General features: G+C 36.1%; 1 protein-coding gene across 1 annotated transcript in view; it reads left to right on the top strand.

Annotated features, from left to right (window-relative positions):
* Positions 1–24698, top strand: part of WDR72 (WD repeat domain 72) — a 227036-nt gene that overhangs the window by 33742 nt on the left and 168596 nt on the right. Inside the window, exons 3-13 of the mRNA XM_010836763.1 lie at positions 984–1090; positions 6933–7011; positions 8076–8247; positions 8883–8959; positions 9970–10089; positions 11069–11214; positions 11596–11692; positions 17563–17713; positions 18343–18588; positions 21248–21468; positions 24471–24666. Coding sequence (XP_010835065.1) covers positions 984–1090; positions 6933–7011; positions 8076–8247; positions 8883–8959; positions 9970–10089; positions 11069–11214; positions 11596–11692; positions 17563–17713; positions 18343–18588; positions 21248–21468; positions 24471–24666 — 1612 coding nt within the window. The remainder of the gene's footprint in view (positions 1–983; positions 1091–6932; positions 7012–8075; positions 8248–8882; positions 8960–9969; positions 10090–11068; positions 11215–11595; positions 11693–17562; positions 17714–18342; positions 18589–21247; positions 21469–24470; positions 24667–24698) is intronic.

Below are 24698 nucleotides of genomic sequence, written 5' to 3'. Positions count from 1 at the left end.
TCTTATTAAGGGCAGTGGTGTTGTGTCCTGATATTTTGTCCATAGTGGTTTTTCTCTTGAGGAGGAGTATGCTTGATTTGCCCTGAATCTTGCTTATTTGGGCCTGTAATGTAGAGGAAAGGGGTTAAATTCATAGAGGTGTGCATTCCCAAATGTGATGATGGGGAAACACAGCATGCTGTTTTCTGAGATGCAACCAGTATTCCCAGGAAGAAGATCGAGAACTTGGATTGGAAGCGATTATAACCAACTACAAAATGCTCTTTATAGCACTAGAAATTTATTCTGATAACAGATCTTTTAAAGAAGTATTTCTGATTAGTATAGAAATAAGATGAAAGCAGAGAATTATGTTATGAAATAATTTGTTCTTCTGATATGTTGTGTTACGGGGGATAGACTTCTTTCACATATGAGATAATGGAAGAATTAGTCTTTGGTGTCATTTTTAAAATTCACATATAGGAGGAAAAAAATGGCATTTTAAATAATAGCTTAGTTAAAATTTTATTTCTAAAGTCGAAAGTTCATTTTCATTATTTCTGAGGCAGGACTTCAAGTAAAGCATTGTAATGGTTACAGGAAAGGTAATATTTTCTCTGCATTATTTTGTAAACCCATTCCTGAATTCTGAAATCTGTGCATAAATCTGCTACTATCCGTTGAGGTACATTTTGTGCATAATAAACATCAACACTGATTTATTTGTATTCAAAACCTAGATCTTGTAAAACAGGTCTGGCCATCATCTAGACTTCATGATGGATACAAAACCAAAAAAACAAATGAAAAGTGTATATAACATAGTTCCTTTATCTAGAAGTTTATTATCCTGGGGATTTTGATATTTTTCCTGAAACTTATATAAAACAGAAACAAAGACCATTTCCTAATTAGAATTATGAGTAATTTTATAATGTCATATTATATTCTTCAACTAAAAAGTTTACCACTATTTAAAAGTTTACTGTCATCATTTTCAGATTTCTGCCAAAGAACTTCTTTTTGGTCACTCAGCTTCAGTGATGTGTTTGGCAAGAGCGAGAGACTTCTCTAAACAGCCCTTCGTAGTTAGTGCTGCTGAAAACGGGTAAGTAAGATATGTGAGACTGTGTACCCCTCTCCATTCTGTGTCCATTACAAAAGCACTCTAATGGGATACAGAAATCTAGAGCTGAAGGAAACTTTAGTGATTAACATGTTCCTTTTACATATAAGAAAAGTCAGATCTTGAATGGTTGATTAAGACTTGTGTGACAGTCCCCAGGAAAGTAATCAATATTATAACTCCCAATCTTTGAACATCCCAACGTGCTTATCACACCTTGTGGCAGCTTCACTATGTAAAGGATGCTGGAAAATGCTGCTTAGTATAGAATTCAAAATGGAAAAGTCTGAGCACTTGTCTTTTTTTTCATGCAGTAACTCCCTTTGAGCTATTAAGCAAACCCATGCAAGCTTTCATAGTTTTGTAAAATAATTCAGCAGTTACAATCTTTATGTTGTACACTTGCTTGATATTATTTTAAAACAAACAGAGGAGAGGACTCACTTGTTAGTGGGGGTGTGGAAGTGAGAAGGAGAAGGAACATAGTGATTGGGTGCAGTTTCATGGAGGGAGGTTTATTCAAATGAAATAAGACTTAGCTGTAGGAAAAAGCCCTACTTATGGAAGAGCTACTATGAACTTCTGTGCCGAAGAGATATTTGGCAAAGTATACTCCAGAATGCAGAATCCATTCAGCATGAGTTAGTGAACGAGGGATTAGGTTGCTGGTTGAAAGAAGAGAATTCCCTCCTTTTAAATTTTTAACCCAAGGAGAAATTCTATGGCTTTGAATTCTGAGGCACAAAAGAACAGTGAGGAATCAAGTGTTTAATTTTAGAAATGGAATAGTTTAACAAAAAGGCTAGTGGTACAGACAGCAAAGAGATACCTGTGTTCTCATAGATTATAGCAAAGCCATAACTGTTATTCTTAGAGAGACGGGACTTTGAATAAGGCTCAAATGAAATGTCTTAGTACATTCTTTTTAAACAATCACCTTCCTTTTGTACACTAGGGCTGCCACACAAGCTGAGATATTTATTCCCGATCTAGAGAATTTGGGGATGGTGAATTTTTCTGACACTACTTGCAGAACTGAGAAAGTTAATAGCTGAGTGAGAAACATATGAAAACTACCTGTGTTCCACCTTGAAGTTTTTGTCCATGGTAGCCTAGCTTCAGGAAAGAAACTAGGGGTTAATGGACGTATTCTTGATAATAGATGAATTCAGCTGTGTAAGTCCTGTAACTATGATTGCTAAAGAACTAGAGAATCTGGTTGGTCTTCATTTTCTAAGATGATTTGAATTTTCTAGAACTCTGTTTCTTTGGGGTCTGACACCCTACATCTACAAGATTCTTCTAAAGCAATTTATACTTTAGCCATTGCATATTTAGCAAATCCTAATTCAGTTTACTTAAACTTATTAAAATTGCTAGGCTGGACCAATCATTCTCCAAATAACAATGTTTTTTGTTTTTGTTTTTGTTTTTTTAGCTTTTAAAAGTTCCAGGAAGTGACTGTGGGCTTAGCATTTCTGCCTCCAAAATGATCAGATTCATGCTGATCATGACTACTTCCCGACTTAGTTTGTTTGTTTTTTTTCACTTAGTATTATTTCATCTGTAGACATAAATCCTAATATTCAGGAATCCCATTGAATTTTATGATAAATAAATTCTAAGATATAGGAAGTAAATACCTGGACCCTGATGTTGAAATGGTGGAATGCTAAAGAAAAAGAGATCCTGAAGTACACAGTGAGAAAAAGCAGATTACTTATAAAGGAATGTTAATTAAACTGAGAGCTAACTTCTTAACAATAAAATGAGAACTAGATAGCAGTGAAATAGCTTCAAAAAGTGGAGAGGAAATATGTATCAACTTGAAATTATATCTCTAGCAAAAACACCTTCAAAAAATTAGGGCAAAATAATAACACTTAAGACAAATACTGAGAGTGTTCACTGCCAACAGACCCTCTATAAGTAATGAAAATCTAAATTATATTTTTCAGTAAGAACAATGATTTCAGAAGGAAGCTCTGATGGAACAAAGAATACTGAACAAAACTCAGCAAAGTTTTAGAAAATTTAAATAAACACACATTACATTACAATAATGTTCATATGTACCTCCCATCCATCTCCCCCATATATACACAAAATCCTAATCAACAACTGTATATAATAAATATAATGATCAGACTCCATATGCTCTGGTGTTACAAAGGTGGGTAAAGATATTGATTAACCTTAGACTTTAAACTAGATATACATGCTGACATTTCCAGGGTAGCTGCTAAAAGAACAAACAAAAAAAAATAAAAATGAAAAAAGATAGAATATATAACTTCCAATTTAAAAAAAGAAAAAAATGTTCTTTAATCCTAAGACAACAACAATAAATGAGACAAAGAGCACAGCATAAGATAATTGAAATAAATCTGAATAAACCAGTAACTCAATTAAGTAAAGGGACTAAGCCCATCAGTAAAATTGTAAAACAATTTAAAAGACAAAAACAGCATATGGATATATAAAAGTTAAAAAGAAATGGATTGAAAGAGATTTATCAGGGAAATACTGCTGAAAATGTTAATATAGCTATATCAGCATATTATATTTGTAAATATATTTAGTTAATAAAACCTTAAGACAAAAAGGCTTTACATTGATAGAGTTATTACTTATTAATAAAACTTCCAACCATCAGCAAGAGATGATACTAGAGAGACAGGCATGCAGACAGTCTTCTAAGATAGTGTTCATCAAATCTGAGCCTTTCTCAGGACCACTTACGGATTTCTGAGCCCCATTCTCAGAGGTACAGATTCAGTAGATCTGGACTGAGGTTCAAGAACTTGCATCTCTAATATGTTCCTGGACGGTGCTAATGCTGCTATTTCAGAGGAATATATTTGGAATGGTGGGTACCCCATATCTGGGGCTGTGAGAGAAAGTGTGAGGTCAAGAATGACTTGGAAAACTCACTGGTGATGATATTCATTAAGAATGAAAACACAGGAGGGAAGATAGTAGGCCTCATTCTAAAAACAAGGGGTGTGAAGTCCTGCAAGTCATCCAGGTAGAAACATGCAATTGCTAGTTGCCTGTGGAAATCTAGAGTCCAGTGAAGAGACCTTGGCTTCCAATGTCATGTTGATGGTACTTGAAACCATGGGAATAGATAACTTATCTAGAGAGAGTATGAAATATGAGAATATAAGAAAGCCTAAGACACAAATCAAAGGAAAACCAACATTGAAGAAGTGGGCATAAGAAAATAGGAGCCTGAGAATGCCAAAGAAAACCCAAAAGTATTATTGAAAACAAAAGTGAATTTGAAGAATATAATGGATTTTTAATTCAAGATTGCAAACCAAGCATTCATATTTATCTCCTTTCCCTCTAGATGCTTCATTAAAATGTGAGCAACGATAACAGCGTTGTAAGCACACAAATATGAACATAGGAATAGAGCCAAGAGAAACCAGTGTATTTTTGAGACACAGAAAGTGAATGAAAGAGTAGTGACTGATTTATGTATTCATTGAGTGAATTTTTTTTCACTTTCATGCATTGGAGAAGGAAATGGCAACCCACTCCAGTGTTCTTGCCTGGAGAATCCCAGGGACGGGAGAGCCTGATGGGCTGGCGTATGGGGTCGCACAGAGTTGGACACAACTGACGTGACTTAGCAGCAGCAGCAGCAGCAGCAGCAGGTGGGGATGTGGAGTTGAATAAGAAAAAAAGGCCCTTTGCAAAGGAATTTTTAGTGGGAATTTAATAATATTCTAATTATGTGTGTTATAGATTTTTTTCCAGTGTGTTTTTCTTTTCACTGAAATTTAAAAATTTTTGTAAATTGTTAAACTACATTTTTACAGTCGAAGGTGATTTAATCTATGTATAAAGTTTGGGAGCAGTATTTGAAAACAAAAAGAATGTCCATTCTAATAGTTAATTTTCATGTCTTATTAGATATGTAACTGAGCAGTTCCAGCTCAATGCCAATGCTACTTTCGATGTACAATAAATTGGCTTTTCTTTCTTTAATAGAATTGATTGGCAAAGGGTTAATTTTTACTATAAGATGTTTTTGTATTTTTTTTCCAATTTAAGGTAGACTATAACATGATAAGCAAACAAACAGGGAAAGCATTAGAATCCAAGAGAGTTTAGAAACATTAGTATCACTGAGAGAGCTTTTATTGATATCCAGGCTTCAACCTTGGAAACTGTGATTTTATTAGCCTGGATTGATGTCTGTGTTGGGTCTCAGACATCAGTATTTTTAAAAAGCTCCCTGATAATTCCAATGTAGAGTCAGAATTTAGCGCCACTGGTTTAGAGTTAGAGTTATCTAGAAACAAGTTAACTGACCAAAAACTTTGCAAAACCCTGCATGCCAGGACTCCAACACAGAGCCACGAGATTACAATCTCTGAGGAAACTTTTAAAAAATATTCACAGGTGATGCTTGATGAATAGCTAGAGTTGAGAACCACACTGATGAACTTAAATTATTTTGTAGAGCTAAAATTTTATATTGATGGCTGCTTAAGGTTCCATTTCTTTATATATATATGTAAAACTTTTGAGATATGATTTCAGTTTCTACCTTTTCCCCAGTCTTATTTTTCACACACACACATATACTCACTTTCCCCCTGTTTTATTGAGGTGCATGCCTTTCCAGGTTACCTCAAATTATTTCTGGCCTACAGTTTGATATAAACAAAGAGAAATAAAACCACTACATATATCTAGTTCTATATCTAGGATATGACTTTTCACCTTCAACGCTAATGACATTTTGGGCCACTGAAGAATTCTTTGTCGTGTCTGAGCATTGTAGCACATTTCGCAGCATCCCTAGCCTTCCCCACTAGATGCCAGTATCGTGTTCCTAGTTGTGACAACCAAAAATGTCTCTAAACATTGTCAAATGTCCTTTGTGGGGCAGAATCAGCTCAGGTTGAGAACCATTGATTTCGAGATTGATTCCCAGTGTTTGGCCAGAAAAAAACTCAAAGTCTGCAAACACCAAATGCATACAGCACTTACTGTTTTTTGTCCATATCATTTGCTTCTTAATATCAGCTCTCCATTTAAGCCAATAAAGCTTTCACCTTTCTTCCATGGAAAATTTTGCTTATGTGTTGAAACTGTTGAAACTGAAGAATATTACCAAACAACTCTGAAATAGCCGTTCTGGTTTTTGTGAACTGAAATCATACAGATTTAAACTGCTTTACACTGGATGTATTTGTAACTGGATTTCAAAACTGTATCTGTATCTTCATAACATATATGTAATCAAGGCAGAGTTTTCGAAAAAATGAGAATTTTCTTACTATTTAGTGACAAGGGTGATTTCAGGATTTCAGAAGAGAAGGAATTAAACGTATCAATGACAGACCAAATGTGGCCTCTTGGTGGCACTGTTTATTTTTACAAAAATATACCTGAGCTCCAGAGATGCAACACGATGTATTATGCTTTTCAGAATATGTAGTTTTAAGCTCAGTAAAATAAAGCATTTTCAATACTTTGCAGTTTCCTTAGAAAGACTGCCATCCTGTCACTCTCCCAGGCTGGTTAGCGGCATCCCCACAATTGGTTGGAGGTCAGGTTGGCACTCAAATATGGCTTGTAGGCTGGTGGCAGGGTGTAATTACCAAACAAAAAGACACAGATACAGTATGTCACCCTTGCTAATGACCACAACATTTTCTTGCCTAGTAATCTGTAGCGAAAAGCCACATAAACGATCAGGCTGCATTTAAGTGCAGCACTAAAGAAAAACTTGGTGGCACAAAAATTATTCCAGCCAATTGAGTGGAAATGACAGAGAATAATGCAAAGTTATCTCTGCTAGGGAGATGTGTGTTTGGAATGTCACCAATGGACAGTGCGTGGAGAAGGCCATACTTCCTTACAGACACACTGCAATCTGTGTAAGTATGATCATTTCCTTCAGAACATCTCCAGATTCTACAACGCCTTCAGATCATTTGCTTAGCACGCTTTAAAGACTTCAGAGGGATTCTTTTCTTGAATTTTTATTTTGTCATTAGAAGTGTCAGTTATCTTCTGTTATTTTGGCATTTTTCTTTCCCCAGAGTAACTACTTAACCATTTTTTCTTAATATTTCTTATATTTCTGTATCTTTCTAACATAGACACATTTGAAAGACAATTTCCTTATTTTTCCTTCGTTACATTTACAAAACATATACTCACAATGACACATACAAAAATTGTTTCCATTTTATCAACAGGCAGTTTATAAAGCAAATTTTTTTCCCTTGTTTCCAATTTAAGCCTCTTTTGGGTGCATAGGTTCTGAATTTCTTATTTATGAAATAATAATCACTTTATAATCACTTCCCAGTATTGAAAAGAGGTTTTGACTTTTGGTAGATGGGACTCCAAACATATACTTAAAGTAGCTGCATGATTCCAATGGTACTGACACTGTTTTTTACATCGTACACATTGCTTTTAGCATTGATGACTTGCAGTGGATCACTTATGAACTCCTTTCTGGGATCAAAATTTTTTGCATTGTGATTGTCAAGGGTAGATTATAAATTTTGATATAAGCCATTCTTAAAATTTATTTGGCACAAGAATTCCTCAAAAGTTCTTCATTTTTATTTCTTCTTAACACATAACAGTATTGCTAGGATGGGAAACCTGTTTTTGTTGTTTAGTTCCACACAGCATTCCAGAATTAATATAATTATGAGCTTTCCATGATTTGGACTAAACTTGCTTCTTCTTAAAAGACCCCTCCTCCTTCTCCAGAAAAAATGATGAAATATAAGCAAGATAAAGTGCAAAATTAACCCTTCAGAAGTATACAATCATTGAACTAAAATAAATTTTGGTTGCTATTCAGCCTAATACGTTAATTGATAGATGATAAAATTAAAATTAACAGAAGTCTTCACCACATCCAAAATTCTGTTAATTGCAGGTGATAATTAAACTTTTGTTTTGAATTCCATTTGCATAGTATTACCACTGTTCAGCCCGGATGACAGAAGGCTGGCTTCTGTGTTGTGGAGAATATCAAGATGTTCTTATAATTGATGCCAAAAGCTTGGTTATTATTCACACCTTCGTGTCATCTCAGTCTCCTGATTGGATCAACTGCATATGCATTGTTCACTCCATGACAATTCAAGGTAATAGTTAGGTATTCTCTAACACTAGGGACAGCATTTGAAAATATCACCTTCAAATTATTTGTTAAATTATTGGGCAAGAGTTCAGAATGTGTGTTTGTGTTTACCTAAGCCAGATCAAGAGAAACTGAGAACACCCATCCCAGTGGTTCAAATCACTGGAAAGTCAGCAAGAGGTCAAGATGAAGTGGGGAGAGGAGACACAGTGTTGCCATGCCCCAGTTCTGCTTGATACATTCTAAGAGTGACAAGCAGAGGTTTGTTGTGGATTAACAGGACTCTTGGACTTGCTGTGCTGTATTCCTCTAGATAAGAAGAGAATTCAGTTCCTGTAAGGAGGGAAGGCTAGCTCCTTACTTATTTTCAAAACAGGAAGGTGTAATCCGTATTGCCGCCGTGGTGGTTTGCAACATGGATCGGCTTACAGTGGTGCTCTCCTTTTACATGGAATGACTTTGAAATTTTAAGACAAATTTAGAATGTGACCTAAAATGGTTATTCTTTTATTTTTTTAAAAAATTTAGTATTTTCTACATATGTAGCCTTGGATAATCCTTAAATGACTATGAAATGATCTTCAGGGCAACCGGTTATAACAGTGATCAGTTTACATGTGGTGTTTGTTGTTTTTACAGAAGATTCTCTCTTGGCCGTATCAGTAGCTGGTGAGCTCAAAGTATGGGATCTTTCTTCATCTATCAACAGCATTCAGGTTGGCTTGTGAATTTATCCTTTATTCTTCCAATTCAAGCATATGTATTGAAATTTTTAAAATTAGAAGTACTTCTGTGTACTTTTCCCTATCTCTTTTCCAAGCTGTGGGCATTGGTAACAATTGGATGGTATCTCTCCTAACCTTTTTTCCATATGTATACACACGTTTTTATCTACACACACATGCACGCATGCACACACACATACACATACACACACATTGATTTTAATTGAAAAAATCCATCATAGAGGAATATTTCTCTGTCCCTTGCAACAGAAGACTCCCTTTCTTCTGTCTGTGTGTGAGCAGTGGCAGTGGCAGGGCGGTTACTACGAATGACTGAGGGTAACATAGACTGCGAGTCCAGTCTGTTCACCTGCTCTCTGGCATCAGGCTACAAGTTGAGGTGATGAACGAAACAGCAGTCACAGTATTTGTGCTCCTGACAGAATTCTTTCAGCTGCCTCATGCTCTGGGCTATCCTTCAGAATTTCTTAGCTGGGAAATTCCATAGCATGGGAATTGTGTTGGTATCCTGAGACCAACACATACCCAGCAGCATCAGAAACATTAAGAACATAGTATTCTAAGTATTCTGTGCTGATCACCTTTTGTCTTTTCAAAATATTTTGTTCTTCTACTTTAGCAATTAAGATACTTCAAAAGTTTTTAACAAATTGTTTTTACTTTTCATGGTTTTATCTTTCTGCTACATCTAAAAGTCAAGGTTATTCATATCTTTACATTTTCAGTATCCTACAGTATATTCCCCAAAAGCATGTTTATTGAATTATTGTATATAATGAATTCTTGAATTCAACTGGGTTTCCTCTTTATGGTTTCCTGTGCAAAGTAGCTTCTTAGTTCAGAAAACTCAAAAGAAAAATTGGCTGCTTTTTTATAATAATAGTGTGATCTACTTCAGGTGTACAGGGGAGGAGTCTTTTCATGCAGTTTGATATAAATTACCTACAACTAGTACTAATGTAATTTTATTCGTTTTGAAGGAAAAGCAAGATGTTTATGAAAAGGAATCCAAATTTCTTGATTCCCTGAACTGCCGAGCAATACGATTTTGCACATATACAGAGAGACTTCTACTGGTGGTATTTTCTAAATGTTGGAAGGTATTATTAAATAACATAATAAACACAAATGTAATTTGATTTTTATCTTGTTTAGTGGAAAAATTAAAAGAATATATTTTAAATATGATACAAACATTTTACAATATTGTTATGACAGCAGTGAATTACTTGTCTTTTATGACCGACTTTTATCAGTTTTCCTTCCCCAAATTGGGTCATTTTGCTTTCCGGGATATTGTATATATAAAGTACATCTTAATTTTATGAATAACAAAATATTATAATAATGAGCATTTATCTCAGATTAAAGAATGATGCCTACACTTTAGTATTAAAAAGAAAGCTAATATTTTCTGTACATACATTGGTCTGACTTTTAGATCTTTTTTCTTTTCCTGCTTTGTCATTAAGTTTGTTTTTAGGGATTCCTTTCTTGGGACTATATTCACCAACATCTCCAAGAGGAAATGAAAGCTAAGTTACTATCATTTGACAGCATCCTCTTTTTCTCTGATATTTCATATACTTGGCTCAGTTAACAAAACTACATTGTCTTACTTAAAGGCCTATAATATATTTCTGAAGTAAAATGTAAAGTACATGGCCTAACATGTACTTTAGGATTTCTACTGTATTAACTTTTTTGTGTGTAATAAATTTTTCAAATGTTCATGTTTGACTATCCATATGGAAAAAATGAAATTATATAGGAAATTTGGGATGTTTTGGTCTCTGTGCTTAATGATTTTGGTCTCTGTACTTATGAAGCACTTTCTGGAAGGTTTCTGTCAGATAGATAGTTTATCCACTGAAACCTACTTAGGGTAAATGTGAAAAAATAAGCACTAATGAAGTATTATCTTGGTCTATGAGTGCATTGTGGCCTGTTACTAATATTTAATTGGTTGTTGTTTTAACACTGTCATCTAAATAGTCTGTATAAGCATACTTTATCTTTCTCCTTGGTAGAGTAGATTAGAAGCTTTTGTTAACAAGCATCATTCATTCTGTATTTTAGGTTTATGATTATTGTGATTTTTCCCTTCTTTGGACTGAAGTTAGTGGGAGTGGGCAGTTCTTTGCTGGTGGAGAAGTGCTTGCTGCTCACAGAATCATCATCTGGACAGAAGATGGTCACAGTTATATCTATCAGCTGCTGAACAGGTGGGCTCAGATGGAAACGGCATACAAAACATTCAGGTAGAAAATGAACTTTGGGAGGTTTATTATGGAAAAATCCCCGCATGCTGCCCATGATCAAAAACCAGAACAAAACAACTTTGGCACTAGAAGATTTACTCTGGGCTTGGTAGGCTTTAGCCTTTGTATAAAACAGCAGGGGATGAAGGAATGAGATTAACCATGTATAACTTGTACAGCTGGTGCTGGGTTTTCAAAAAGTCACTTGTAATTATTAACCCAACAATTTCTAACTAGAGTTTAGAAACCTGAATGGTACCATCCGGCTTTTGAAAGTGGGAGGGGAAAATACTGAATAAAGAACCCCAAAGTTCTAAACTTTGCTTTTTATATTTTGCTATGCAGTGGGCTTTCAAAAAGCATATACCCTGCTGATGGAACACTGCTTAAAGAGACCATTTATCCTCATTTACTGTGCTCTACTTCTGTGCAGGAAAATAAGGTAATGCAGGAAGAGAGTGACTGCATCAAAGCTGTTTCAGATAAGTGTTACTTTGTCTGTAACAGAGTCTGGCTTGAAAAAATTGAATTGAAGCATCACAATAAGTTGTTAATGAGAAAATTAAATCTAACTGTTAATGGTTACTGAAATCTTTGCCTTTAAGAAATCTATTTTTAAGTCTGATTAACTAAACAATACATACTTATTATAGAAAAATGATAAATGTTAAAAAAGGGAGAAATTAAAAGTTCTAATTTTATCACTATAAATATTCACTATGAGTTTTTTATTTTATGTATTTACTTATTTTAATTGGAAAATGTTCAAATATTTGAAAGGCTATAAGAATAGTACATAATCAGTCACATACCCTTTACCTAGATTCAATAGTCATCAACATTTGCCATATTTATTTCTTCTCTCTCTCATTCTTTCTTTCTCTTGCTGTTTGCATATACACACACACACACACACACGTTTTCCACTAACCCTTTTGATAGATATTTTGATACAAAGTTATTAACATTTTGATGCATCTACTTTAATTTTTAAATTTTATCAAATGGCTCATATCCTGATTTTTTTTTTTTACTTAACTGTATATTGAGATCATTCTTACATGCATTTAGCTATTCTTCTGTATAAAGTTTCTTGTTAAATAAAATTATGGTTCTTGGCAAAGAGTTGAGGATGTAATTGTGAGCTTTTACTCAACTAAATTATATCTTTGACACTCTATGAAGCCTGAAAATTTAAGCAGCTATTTTACTTTAGTAGTGTCAATGAAAGTTGTTTTTTTTTAACCTACTGGATTTCAGTTCAGTTCAGTCACACAGTCGTGTCTCACTCTTTGCGACCCCATGGACTGTAGCATGCCAGGCCTCCCTGTCCATCACCAACTCCTGGAGTATACTCAAATTCATGTCCATTGAGTTGGTGATGCCATCCAACTATCTCATCCTCTGTCGTCCCCTTCTCCTCCTGCCCTCTATCTTTCCCAGCATCAGGGTCTTTTCAAATGAGTCAGCTCTTCGCATCAAATGGCCAAACTATTGGAGTTTCAGCTTCAGCATCAGGTCTTCCAATGAATATTCAGGACTAATTTCCTTTAAGATGGACTGGTTGGATCTCTTTGCAGTCCAAGGGACTCTCAAGAGTCTTCTCCAACACCACAGTTCAAAAGCATCAATTCTTTGGCACTCAGCCTTCTTTATGGTCCAACTCTCACATCCATACATGACTACTGGAAAAACCATAGCCTTGACTAGATGGACCTTTGTTGGTAAAGTGATGTCTCTGCTTTTTAATATGCTGTCTAGGTTTGTCATAACTTTTCTTCCAAGGACCAAGTGTCTTTTAATTTCATGGCTGCAGTCAACATCTGCAGTGATTTTGGAGCCCCCAAAAATATTCCTACTGGATTTAGTCATCAGTTAATTCTCCAAAAGGTATTTCATGGAGAATGGAGGAGTTCTGAATTATTGATGTGTCAGCCAAGGAAGTATGTTACTTTTTACAGTGTCAGTTTGCTTAAGCAGGCAGCATAGTTGTTGCAAATCCTATAGTTCAGTATTATCTCTTTAACATATCTGTGAGGTTTTGTTGCAAAAACTTAATTAAGTAGTGTCAACTGAAAATTAAAACTCCAAGTGCCATTAGGGCACAGGCCAACTTTAGAGTTATGGTGTGGAGCCCTGTTTCTAAAGGAATTTGTGGGTTGCAGTAGAGCCTTGTTTTGCTGTTGATCACAAAAGCAGTATTGTGGCTTGCTTAAAAAGGCATTTTAAGTTATTTTTTAAAGGGCTTTCCCATTCTTCCTTTTTAGTTCCTGAATGCATTTTTACATATCACTAGGCTATGCTAAGTCACTTCAGTCGTATCCGACTCTGTGTGACCCCATAGACGGCAGCCCACCAGGCTCCCCTGTCCCTGAGATTCTCTAGGCAAGAACACTGGAGTGGGTTGCCATTTCCTTCTTCAGTGCATGAAAGTGAAAAGTGAAAGTGAAGTTGCTCAGTCGTGTCCGACTCTTAGCGACCCCATGGACTGCAGCCTACCAGGCTCCTCCATCCATGGGATTTTCCAGGCAAGAGTACTGGAGTGAGGTGCCATTGCCTTCTCCGTTACATAGCACACTTTGCCCTAAAAGCTAGATATGAGAAATGTCCTTTAAGAGCTTCTGCTCTACTGCAGGTATCAATGCTATGCATAACTATGAAGAAAAATAAAAACAATTACGAATTAACTTTAAAAAATACTAATTTTAGAGGAAGCTGCCTTTCTTTATGTCTCAAAATGTGAAGACACAGATTTGTGAGTCTTCTATTGATATATAATTTTTATTTAGACAACCACAGCTGTTTTAATATCTTACAAGTACTTGTTTCAGTATCTTAAAAGTACCTGAAAGCTAATGAAAATGAATAGAATAATCTGAAACTAAAAGAAGCTGGTCTACTTAGACTGTTAATTGCCCTTTATCTAGCCACGAAACTAAATTCAGTTTCTCCCTATTCAAAACATCACCAATATTCACTAAATATAAGACTTAGTGCCTCCTACAGTAACAAGGTAATAAGGCATTTTTGTGGTGTAGGGAGCTGAGGTTAATGGATACAATGGAAATAGAGAATTATGCTCTATAAACATGTTTTTTGGAGTGATGCCATAGAATTGAATCTGCTTGTTTGACAATAGCATGTTCTCATGGGACACCAGGGGCTTATCTGCTGATGGAGTTGTAGTAGCAAGAATAAGGACTCATCTTTTATTCCAACAGCTTTATGAGAGCCTCCCTAGCTTCAAATCATAGCTGATGATCATAGAAGACTATAGCAGGGATCCTGACTGCTGAGATGAGGAACTGGGCTTTCCAAGGTCTTAGCTGTGGAGTAAGACTGCAGTGTTGAGGTGGAAGTAGATAGGATAGAAACAGCCTGAAGATTGCAGATAAGGAATTTGGGAGCATGAACTAAGAGTAATGACAATGACAATGATGATAGGTAACTTTTTTTTTTTTGAGTCTTTATTATTGTTAAACACACATGGTCTTATGTACATGCATTTCCACCATGACCCCATTTTGAAACTGATGCTCAGAGAGGTTAATTCCCAAGATTTGAACCTAGGCAATTTGGTTCCAGAGTCTGGGAATGGACTTTGGAGTGAATTTCTCATTTATTCTGAGAATGGATATTAAGAATGGTTTCTATTTATTGTGCATGTGTTCTAAGTCGCTTCCGTTGTGTCCAACTCTTTGCGATGCTATGGACTGTAGCCCACTAGGCTCATCTGTCTGTGGGATTCTCCAGGCAAGAATTCTGGAGTAGATTGCCATACCCTCCTGCATGGGAACTTCCTGACCCAGGGATCAAACCTGTGTCTCTTCTGACTCCTGCATTGGCAGAAGGGTTCTTTACCACTAGCACCACCATTCTAAGTACTTACCGTTATCAACTCATTAATCCTGACAGTATTCTATGTAGTAGGTGCTTTTATTTATTAGCCTTCTTTCACAGTTAGGGGAAAAAGAGATACAGGAAGGTTAAGTAAATTGTCTAAATGAAGTAATTGGCTCTTGTAATAGAGTTTGCTGCTGCTGCTGCTAAGTCACTTCAGTCGTGTCCGACTCTGTGTGACCCCACAGACGGCAGCCCACCAGGCTCCCCCGTCCCTGGGATTCTCCAGGCAAGAACACGAGTGGGTTGCCATTTCCTTCTCCAATGCGTGAAAGTGAAAAGTGAAAGTAAGTGGCTCAGTCGTGTTGGACTCTGTGTGACCCCATAGACGGCAGCCCACCAGGCTCCCCCATCCCTGGGATTCTCCAGGCAAAAACCCTGGAGTGGGTTGCCATTTCCTTCTCCAGTGCATGAAAGTGAGAAGTGAAAGTGGAGTCGCTCAGTCGTGTCCAACCCTCAGCGATCCCATGGACTGCAGCCTACCAGGCTCCTCCATCCATGGGATTTTCCAGGCAGGAGTACTGGATTGGGGTGCCATTGCCTTCTCCAGTAATAGAGTTTAGTATGAGCTAAAACCAGGATTTGAATCCAGGTATTTATCCCAAGAGAATTCACTGTTAATGACTATTTTATTACCTCTTGGAGGATAGGCACTTCTTGTGATGAGAATCACATGGTAAGGGGCTCTGAGGGAGTTTTCAGCTGAACTCAAGAGGTAACTACTAGAAAGGAGGAGATTTGAGGCATCAAGGAGTGGGTATGAGCAAGTGAGCAGCAGCAGTACAGAAGTGAGGGTATCGGGGATAAGAGCGGTCTGGGGAGAATGGGCTAGTGGGCCAGCACATTTTGCTTTGAGGGGATATGCCACCACCAATTTGAGTAACTGCTCAGCCTCTCTGCAGCTTCATTTTCATATCAAAATCATGAGAAAATTGAGCTAGTCAATTTTAAGGTTCCCAAAGTTTGAGAGAGTTTGAGAGGCCAATAATCAAACTGTACCAACACCATTTCTAACACAAAATTGATGGCCTTGAGAAGTATAAGACTCCAAAGTGCCTTCTGAATCTTAAAAAAAAAGATTTAGGGAACTTACTTCATTGAAACTGTTTTTCTTCAATGCTCTTATTTCTTGAGACTTTAGAGGATTACATATCTTGGTCTTGAATTACTTTTTTTATTCTCTTCCCATCTTAGTTTCTTTATCTCTATAAGAGAAATAATAATGTTTATTTACTCTGTAGCTTTGCTGTAAGGATTAAATGTAGTGATATTTTGGCCCTTAATATTCTCTAGAAATACATTATAGAATTTTTTCACTGAAATATCTATCTGAGCCTTCAAACTTGTGTTTTCTGACAAGAAACTATCAGTTTCTTAGACTTTTTTATTTCTAGCACCAGCACTTGGCTTTCTTTTCAGGGTGCCTTTTATTTGTACATGAAAAGAGGGTTTTGTTATCATTTTTCTAATCACTTAATCATTTTGACCCATTGTGCATAATCTCTACATACATGTCTGCTCAAGGAACATCTACACTGCAGTGAGGTACTGGGAAGATTCGAGGCCCATTCACTAGTGAAAGCATATTTGATGCCCAATATTCATTCTGTGTCTCAACAAAATTATCTTCATACACATAAATATATAATGTATATATTTATGTAAATTATAGCATGTATTTATACTAATATCATAGTATATATTATATATATATACATACATACATATATATATATATATATAAGTTATGGATTCATTTTCTTTGGGGCCAGTTGGGGCCTAATTTGAAATCAAATATGTTATATATGAAAAATAGCCAACAAAAATTAGAAAGCACATTAATACCACAAAATTACCATACAAATATTAGTTGTTGCTATTCTAAGTGACAGTTGGAACTGAAGGAGCAGAAAGAAATCAACCTCCTCAGTGCACAGTAGACCACTGTCATTATCACATGGGCTTTTGAGTCGTAATTACTAGACTGAAAAGCCCACTGCTATTGATACCACCTTAGATAAATTAACCTCTTCCGTCTTTGATTATTCATCTGTAAAATGAGGATAGTAATAGTACCAACTTCACAGGATTATTTAACTTGAATACATGCAAAGCCCCTAACAGTATGTGTAATATTCACACAGAACATGTTCAATAAATGTTAGCTATTCTTATTAATGCTCTGAAATCTAGCTGATGACTTTGCTTCTTATTTTATAAAAATGTTTTTTGTTTTGTCTTGAGTAAGAGACTATTTTCCTAAATTTACTTGAAACTTTGAAACAGTGGGAATAAATGGAAATAATTTAGTTCATCCATGAAGCCTTATTCTTTCATTTAAAAGCAGTGGCTGCCATTATATAGACCTTTTTTTGAAAGATTTTTTTTTTACATAACTGTTCACTTTTTTAGTTGGACCAGAGCCTTCCTTTTGTTATGGGCTACATAAATGAAAGGAAAGAACCTTTTTATAAGATACTTTTCTCTGGAGAAGTCTCTGGAAGAATTACTTTGTGGCACATCCCTGATGTTCCTGTGTCCAAGTTTGATGGTTCTCCTAGAGGTAAGACAAGTTCTATTTCTAATCACCTGTCTTTTAAGAAATACTTTACAATTAATCTGGTGCTTTTTTTTTCAAGTTAAGTAATAGGAGGCTACAAACAAGAAGACGTTCTCATGCACCACTATGCATTAGATACTAACATAAATATATGCATAAACATGATGCTTAGAGATCTTATTCAGTAGTGTGGCCACTGTAATTCAAATTAACACCAGCTTACTGTGAGTGATGTTTTATTGAATTGAAATGAATGTTGACAATATGAATACAGGGTAGACTGATAGATCACATTCGTATTTTTGAATTTGTCATTTCCATATCCTGTATTCCTTTTCAACTAATTTCTCTATTCGAAAGAGTTTCTCAGTTCTTTTTCAGTTGACTTAAGTCTAAAAATGAATCCACTAATACACATCTATTCTTCTGAGACTCCTTAAGGGAGAGAGAACCAATAAAAAAGCATTTGGAGTGAAAACAATGCATAGCAGGAGAACTTTCTGCCTATAGCACACTATTAGGATGGCAAAAGAGCCTCTATGTGCCCCAAGGTATGGTGCCTTGATAATATTTTCTATATCTGTGATGAATTTATAAACCAAATTTTTTCCTTTTGTGTGTTTTCTTCTTAGAGATACCAATAACTACCACTTGGACCCTTCAAGATAATTTTGATAAGCATTCTACCACATCACAAACTATTAGTGACTACTTCTCTGGGTTTAAAGATGAGAATGAAACTGTGGTTGTCACTTCATCAGAGTATGTTCCAAGTCTTGATAAACTAATATGTGGCTGTGAAGATGGGACAATTTTCATTACACAGGCTTTGAATGCTGCCAAAGCAGGACTTCTAGAAGGCGGTTCTTTACTAAAAGGTCTTGAATTTTATTTGACCCTATTTATTTAATTTACCTAAGCTTCAACTAATAAGCTGTACTAAGAAGATTGCTGAAGCTTAAAAAATTGTAGGCATTTGCTAGTAAATTTGTGCATGTTTTAATTCTAAAGTAAAACACATAAAGGTTTTTTAAAAAGTCAAATAGAAGACTATATGATGAGAAATAAATTTCTCTCCTTATTTGATCTTCCAGGAAGATCACCAAAGACAAGTGCTAATAAGTTTCTTTATACCCTTTCTAAAATTTCCTATGCATATATAGGCATATTACAAGATAGCGGTATACATTCTTTTAGTTGTATTATAAAAATGAAACCACAGTCTACATATTTTACTAAAATATTCTTAAATCTTAATAAAATATTTTGGAGCACATTCTTTATGACTTCATTTTAAATGATTAATAATAATTGAATTTTAATTAGAAAAATCTTCTATGATGTGTGTTTAAGATTTTTTTCTAGCCTTTGGCTACTATAGACAATGCAAAATTAACTCTCTTTGCACATATATGTGGGTATATGTATAGAATTATTTTCCAGTAGAATTACTAGATAAACCTTTTTGTATATTTTTAAATTTTTAAATATTTGATATGTATTTTTATGCATTTTATGTATATTTTTAAATATTTGAAAATATATCTTAAAATGTTTTCCAAACATTTTATGTTGGAAACATATAATATACACATGTGATATACACATCAATATACATGTGTATCCACTAACACATATATATATAAAAATGCCTTTTTCCTCAAACCTTAGCCAAACTTCTATTCAACTTTTTAACATTTGCCAATCAGGAAAAAGTGGTATCTTCCTATTTTCATTTTTGTGTCAATGAAATATAAATATGTTTTTATATACCTTTGTGCATTACAACAGCAAAAATCTATTAAGTAAAGACCTTTATTCAGAAAGTTGTCTTATGTAAAAGAATGAAATATAGAGGTGACTGAGATTTGGAGTTGTGTAGATAAATTTGTTTGAGGAGGGCATGGCAACCCACTCCAATATTCTTGCCTGGAGTATCCCCGAGGACAGAGAAGCCTGGCGGGCTTCCATGGGGTCACAAAAGAGTCAGATAGAACTTAGCGACTAAACAACAATGACAACAGTGTACTTATTGCTCTGTGTCTCAATGGCTGATGCTAAAAGTTAGTAAAAAAGCTTAAGACCTTAGCATATTTTATCTCGCCTGATTTATCTTATCCAGAAAAAAGCAGACACCTACATTAGACTGGTAGCATTTGAATTAATATTCATCTTGGTTTGTTAGTGATAGAATACAGAGGTGTCTGATGGAATAGAAGAAGTAATAATGATTCTTTGGGACCCAGTGTAAATAAAAAGAGATTGTGATCTGTGGTCCTCTCTAATTTTTTTGAGTTTAGCCAATAATGAAGGAAGAAGAAGGGTGGAAACTATCAGTAAGTTTGTGTTCTACTATAGCTATGGTATGAAATACCCAGGTTTTCATACCCAGGTTTTCCTACCAAGTGCCAATGCTAAGAAATTATGTACATTATTTTATTTCACATAGTTGTCTTGTGTGAAGTAAGGGCTATTTTGTCGTACTGTTTCAGATGCAGTACCTGTGGCTTAGAGGGAAAAAGCAAGTTGTCCATGGTGACATATCTAGTAACCGACAGACCCAGAAAAATAAAACCAGATTTGTTTAATAGCAAAGCTATGCTCTTAAACATTATGCTGTGTTTCTTCACACTCGCATTCAAGTCACTTAACCCTTCTGAGCCTCAGATGCCTTATCAGTAAAATGAAGTGGTGGAACTAGGTAATCTGTAATATCTTCTGAAGCAAAAATACTTCTGTGAAACTTTGGTTTTCTTTTATACTAGATGTGATTGTGTTGTTTTCAAGGACAGCAGAAATGTTCTGAGATTACTTTTGTAGACACAGAAGGTATGAACTGTCACTCTTTTATGACAGAGTTTGCTATTTCTTGGCACTGGAACTGGTAACTTGCTCACATCCTTGAAGAACTAGTAGACTTTGAACACCCAGCTTCAGTACTCTATCAAAAGCATGACCTAGCTTGTAGTGAGGCACTTGCCTTTTGAAATAATCCAAGGGTTGTTCTTGTCAGGTGGCCGAAGTATTGGAGCTTCAGCTTCAGCATCAGTCCTTCCAATGAATATTCAGGTTTGATTTCCTTTAGGATTAACTGGTTGATCTCCTAGCTATCCAAAGGACTCTCAAAAGTCTTCTCCAGGACCACAGTTCAAAAACATCAATTCTTCAGCCTTCTTTATGGTCCAATGGAAAAGACCCTGATGCTGGGAAAGATTGAGGGCAGGCGGAGAAGGAAGCGACAAAGGATGAGATGGTTAGATAGCATCATGACTCAATGGATGTGAGTTTGGGCAAACTCTGGGAAATGGTGAAGAACAGGGAAGCCTCGTGTGCTGCAGTCCATGGGGCTGCAAAGAGTAGGACACAACTTAGCAATTAAACAACAACAAAGGGTTGTTTATTAATTTTCTTAGTCAACTGCCTACTTCTAATTATGTGCAGTTTTCTTACACTAAAAATTTATAAAAGAAAATCTCAGGACTATTTCTTGAACAAAAGTAACTTTCTTTTATTATTTGGTGTTTGGTTGTTTTCCAGGTTCCCTTCCTCAGAAAGTTCTCAAAGGTCATCACCACAGTGTTACTTCCTTGCTTTACCCACATGGTCTCTCTTCAAAATTAGACCAAAGTTGGCTGGTATCTGGGGACCAAGACTCATGGGTCATCTTGTGGAATATCTTTACTGAAGAAATTTTGCATAAATTCTTTTTGCAAGCTGGCCTGGTAACAAGTCTTTTGATGTCCCCAGAGAATTTCAAAGTAAGTTAAGATGAAGAGTGAAACGTAACACATAAACTTAAGTTATATAACATTGCAGAACATTTAAAAGCTCTAAGGAAAAATATCTCGTAGTTCCACGGAAAAGAAAAAATACCAATAATACAACTGGGTGATTTTTATGAATTTCTTTTCTTATTTGTTATGAATTCTATTATTTTTACAGCTTATACAGATAATGCGGCTCTAAAGCAAAAGTCTCATCAATTCTTGCCTTTACAAAAGTCAGTTAACTCGCTTTAACTTACACTTACTTACCCTTTTTCCCCTAGTTCTACATCTTAATTTTTAATGAAATTATCTTTTCTTTTTAAATAAAAAGTAATGGACACTGAGGGCTTCCCAGATGGTGCTAGTGGTAAAGAACCCACCACCCAGTGCAGGAATATGAGAGACTCAGGTTCCATCTATGAGTGGGAACATTCCCAGGAGGAGGGCATGGCAACCCTCTCCAGTATTTTTGCCTGAAGGATCCCATGGACAGAGGAACCTGGTGTGTTACAGTCTATAGGGTCACAAAGAGTCAGACACAACTGAAGCGACTTAGCATGCATACACTCAATGGACAATCAATGGAAAAATAAATATATAGGAATTGTAAATTAAAATTAACTTTTGCCTTTAACAATTTAATAATAAAAATGATCATTACATTTTCTTTTTCTTAAATAGATTTTTATTTGCTCTTTTGTTTATTTAACAAATATTTTCAACATTGAACTTTCTCAAATTTATGAGCGTCTACCTTATGCTGAGGAAAGGAAATATTTTCAGATATAATCTTCTTATGCAATGTCAGCTTAAATTCAGCCTTCATAAAGCTGATATCTTTGATAAAATATGAACAAACATGTTTTGAGTTCTTTGAGTTTATGTTAATTGACTGACTTGTAAAAATTATTTCTCCACAATAGTATTATGAAAAATCAGCTCCAAAGTAAAACCAGAGATAACTTGCACTATATTTTTGTACTAAGAAAAAAATAAAGCAGTATTTCAGGAACAGAAATGATTAAACAAAATAGTAAAACAAAGTTAAGTAAGCCCTACAACCCCTTCCCCCCCCAAAAAAAACAACTGTCTGGTGGTTTGAGATACCTTGATATGTCTTTTATTCCTGAAGTTCTTCCTTTTTTAAAAAAATATATATTTTCCTTTAGACTCCAGGATAGTCCAAATCAGTTTCAAGAGCTCCAAAGATCAGGACACGTTCAAAGCCAAATAAAAGGGGAGTTTATTGAAAGGACATAAAAGGCAATCCTTAGGCATCCAAGACAAAATACTGCAGAACCAACAAGGACCTCCTGTAAAGCGTATGGAACTCTGCTCAATGTTATGTGGCAGTCTGGATGGGAGGGGAGTTTGGGGGAGAAACCGCTCCTCCTCCTGGGCGCATGCTCAGTCGTGTCCAACTCTTTATGACCTCATGGACTGTAGCTCGCTAGGCTTCTCCGTCCATGGGGATTCTCCAGGCAAGAATACTGGAGTGCGTTGCCATGCCCTCCTCCATAATCGGCTATACTCCAATACAGAATAAAAAGTTTAAAAACAAAAACACTACAGCAGAATCTGCAGTGGAACTTGAACTCAAATTCAGAAACAAAGGTTACTCTTAGAATCCCCTGCCCCAGTATGGTCTGCTTTTCTGTGATTACTCCTTTATCTTGCCGCTTCCTATGACTTCTTTTAGCTTTACAACTTCAAATGACTAGAAAAGAGAATTCACTTGGCCTAGTAGGGGTCTACTGTTTACTCGAGCCATAGAATCTGTGTTCACATGTTATTTTCTTGTGTTATATGTGTGTGTGAATTTCCTGAAGTACATTGGGCTGTCTGTTCTAGAAGCTGTGGGTTGGGCAGGTTCTCCACGAGGTAATAGTTGGGCAACAGTGCCATCTGCCCCTTTCTACAAGTCCAGCCTCCCCGTATATCACCTGTCATTTTTGATTTCCCCCCTCCTCAGAATTTCTGCAGGCTCCTTTAAAAAGGAGAGGAGAAATTTATTATTAGGAAAAATAACACATCCCCCAGTGCTCCACTGAGAGAGGTCAGTGATTTGCACTGGCAGATTCTCAAACGGATGTCAACTGATGCTTTTAACATAGCAGCCAGAAGTCTGGCCAGGTGCCTTAGGGAAAGTAGGAGCATCCGTATCGCAAAATGGTTAGAAAAGATAAAAAGAGAGCGCAGACAAAATGCCCACTCCTCCTCCTTCGCACACTCCAGCCATCCCCACTGGGGGCTGATCAGTGCATGGCCCTCGTGGTGAGGCACAGAGCTGCCCTGTAAACTTCTGGGTGAGCCTCGGCAGCACCCAGCAAGAATGGTGTTTGTCCTAAACTATGCTCAAGGTAACCACATGCTGATGTTTTTAAAAGTATCTTAAGAATTTTTGTCCTGTGACACTATTTTTGGTCCTCGTGTCTCTGAAGCTGTACATTCAGCTGGAACTATCTAATGCTTACCTCTTTTAGATTGTGTCTACACTGAGTTTCCTGTTTGGATTAGAATTTGTATAGTTCTGGGAACAGCACCAAATCACATTTTGAGCCTGTAAGTGGAAAATACCAGCTCATGATACCCTTGGGCCTAAGCTTGTGTCTACAAATAGCTTCTTTTTGTGGCAACAAATTAGTTCTGGGGTTTATTTTATTCTGCATTATTTCCGACGTCTGCCTCACTGCCTGAATCTGCTGAGTGATGGTCAAGTCCTTCATTTATCTTATGAGTAGATCTGGCCTGGAATTCTCCTCTTGCCGTGTGTCTTTTGACCTTCCTGATGTCTTTGAATTTAAAATCTACTTGGTGTGCAAAGCCCCTCTGTGCAGTGTTATGTGGAGAGGTGTTATAGAAAGCAGATCCGTCATTTGGTAAATGCGGTTTTAACAGAAACTCATGTTACTAAGGGGGAAATCAGGTTTAATTTTAAAGAAAGCATTTGACTATTTACTTACAAACAATCCTGGATTTTCTTTTTTCCACAGCTACGAAGTTATCAGGTAATCTGCTGTGTGTGCAGTGACCACTCTGTGGCTCTTCTTCACCTGGAGGGGCGGAGGTGCCTCCTGAGTGCCCGGAAGCACCTTTTCCCTGTGAGGATGATAAAGTGGCATCCCGTTGAGAATTTTCTGATTGTTGGATGTGCAGATGACTCTGTTTACATCTGGGAAATTGAAACAGGTATATTGAAATTACACCTTTTTTTATCCTTT

The sequence above is a fragment of the Bison bison genome, unplaced genomic scaffold, assembly GCF_000754665.1.
Source record: "Bison bison bison isolate TAMUID 2011002044 unplaced genomic scaffold, Bison_UMD1.0 scf7180017864066, whole genome shotgun sequence".
Lineage (NCBI taxonomy): Eukaryota > Metazoa > Chordata > Mammalia > Artiodactyla > Bovidae > Bison > Bison bison.
The sequence above is the reverse complement of the archived record's forward strand: the minus strand, read 5'-3'. Positions and strand labels throughout refer to the sequence as shown.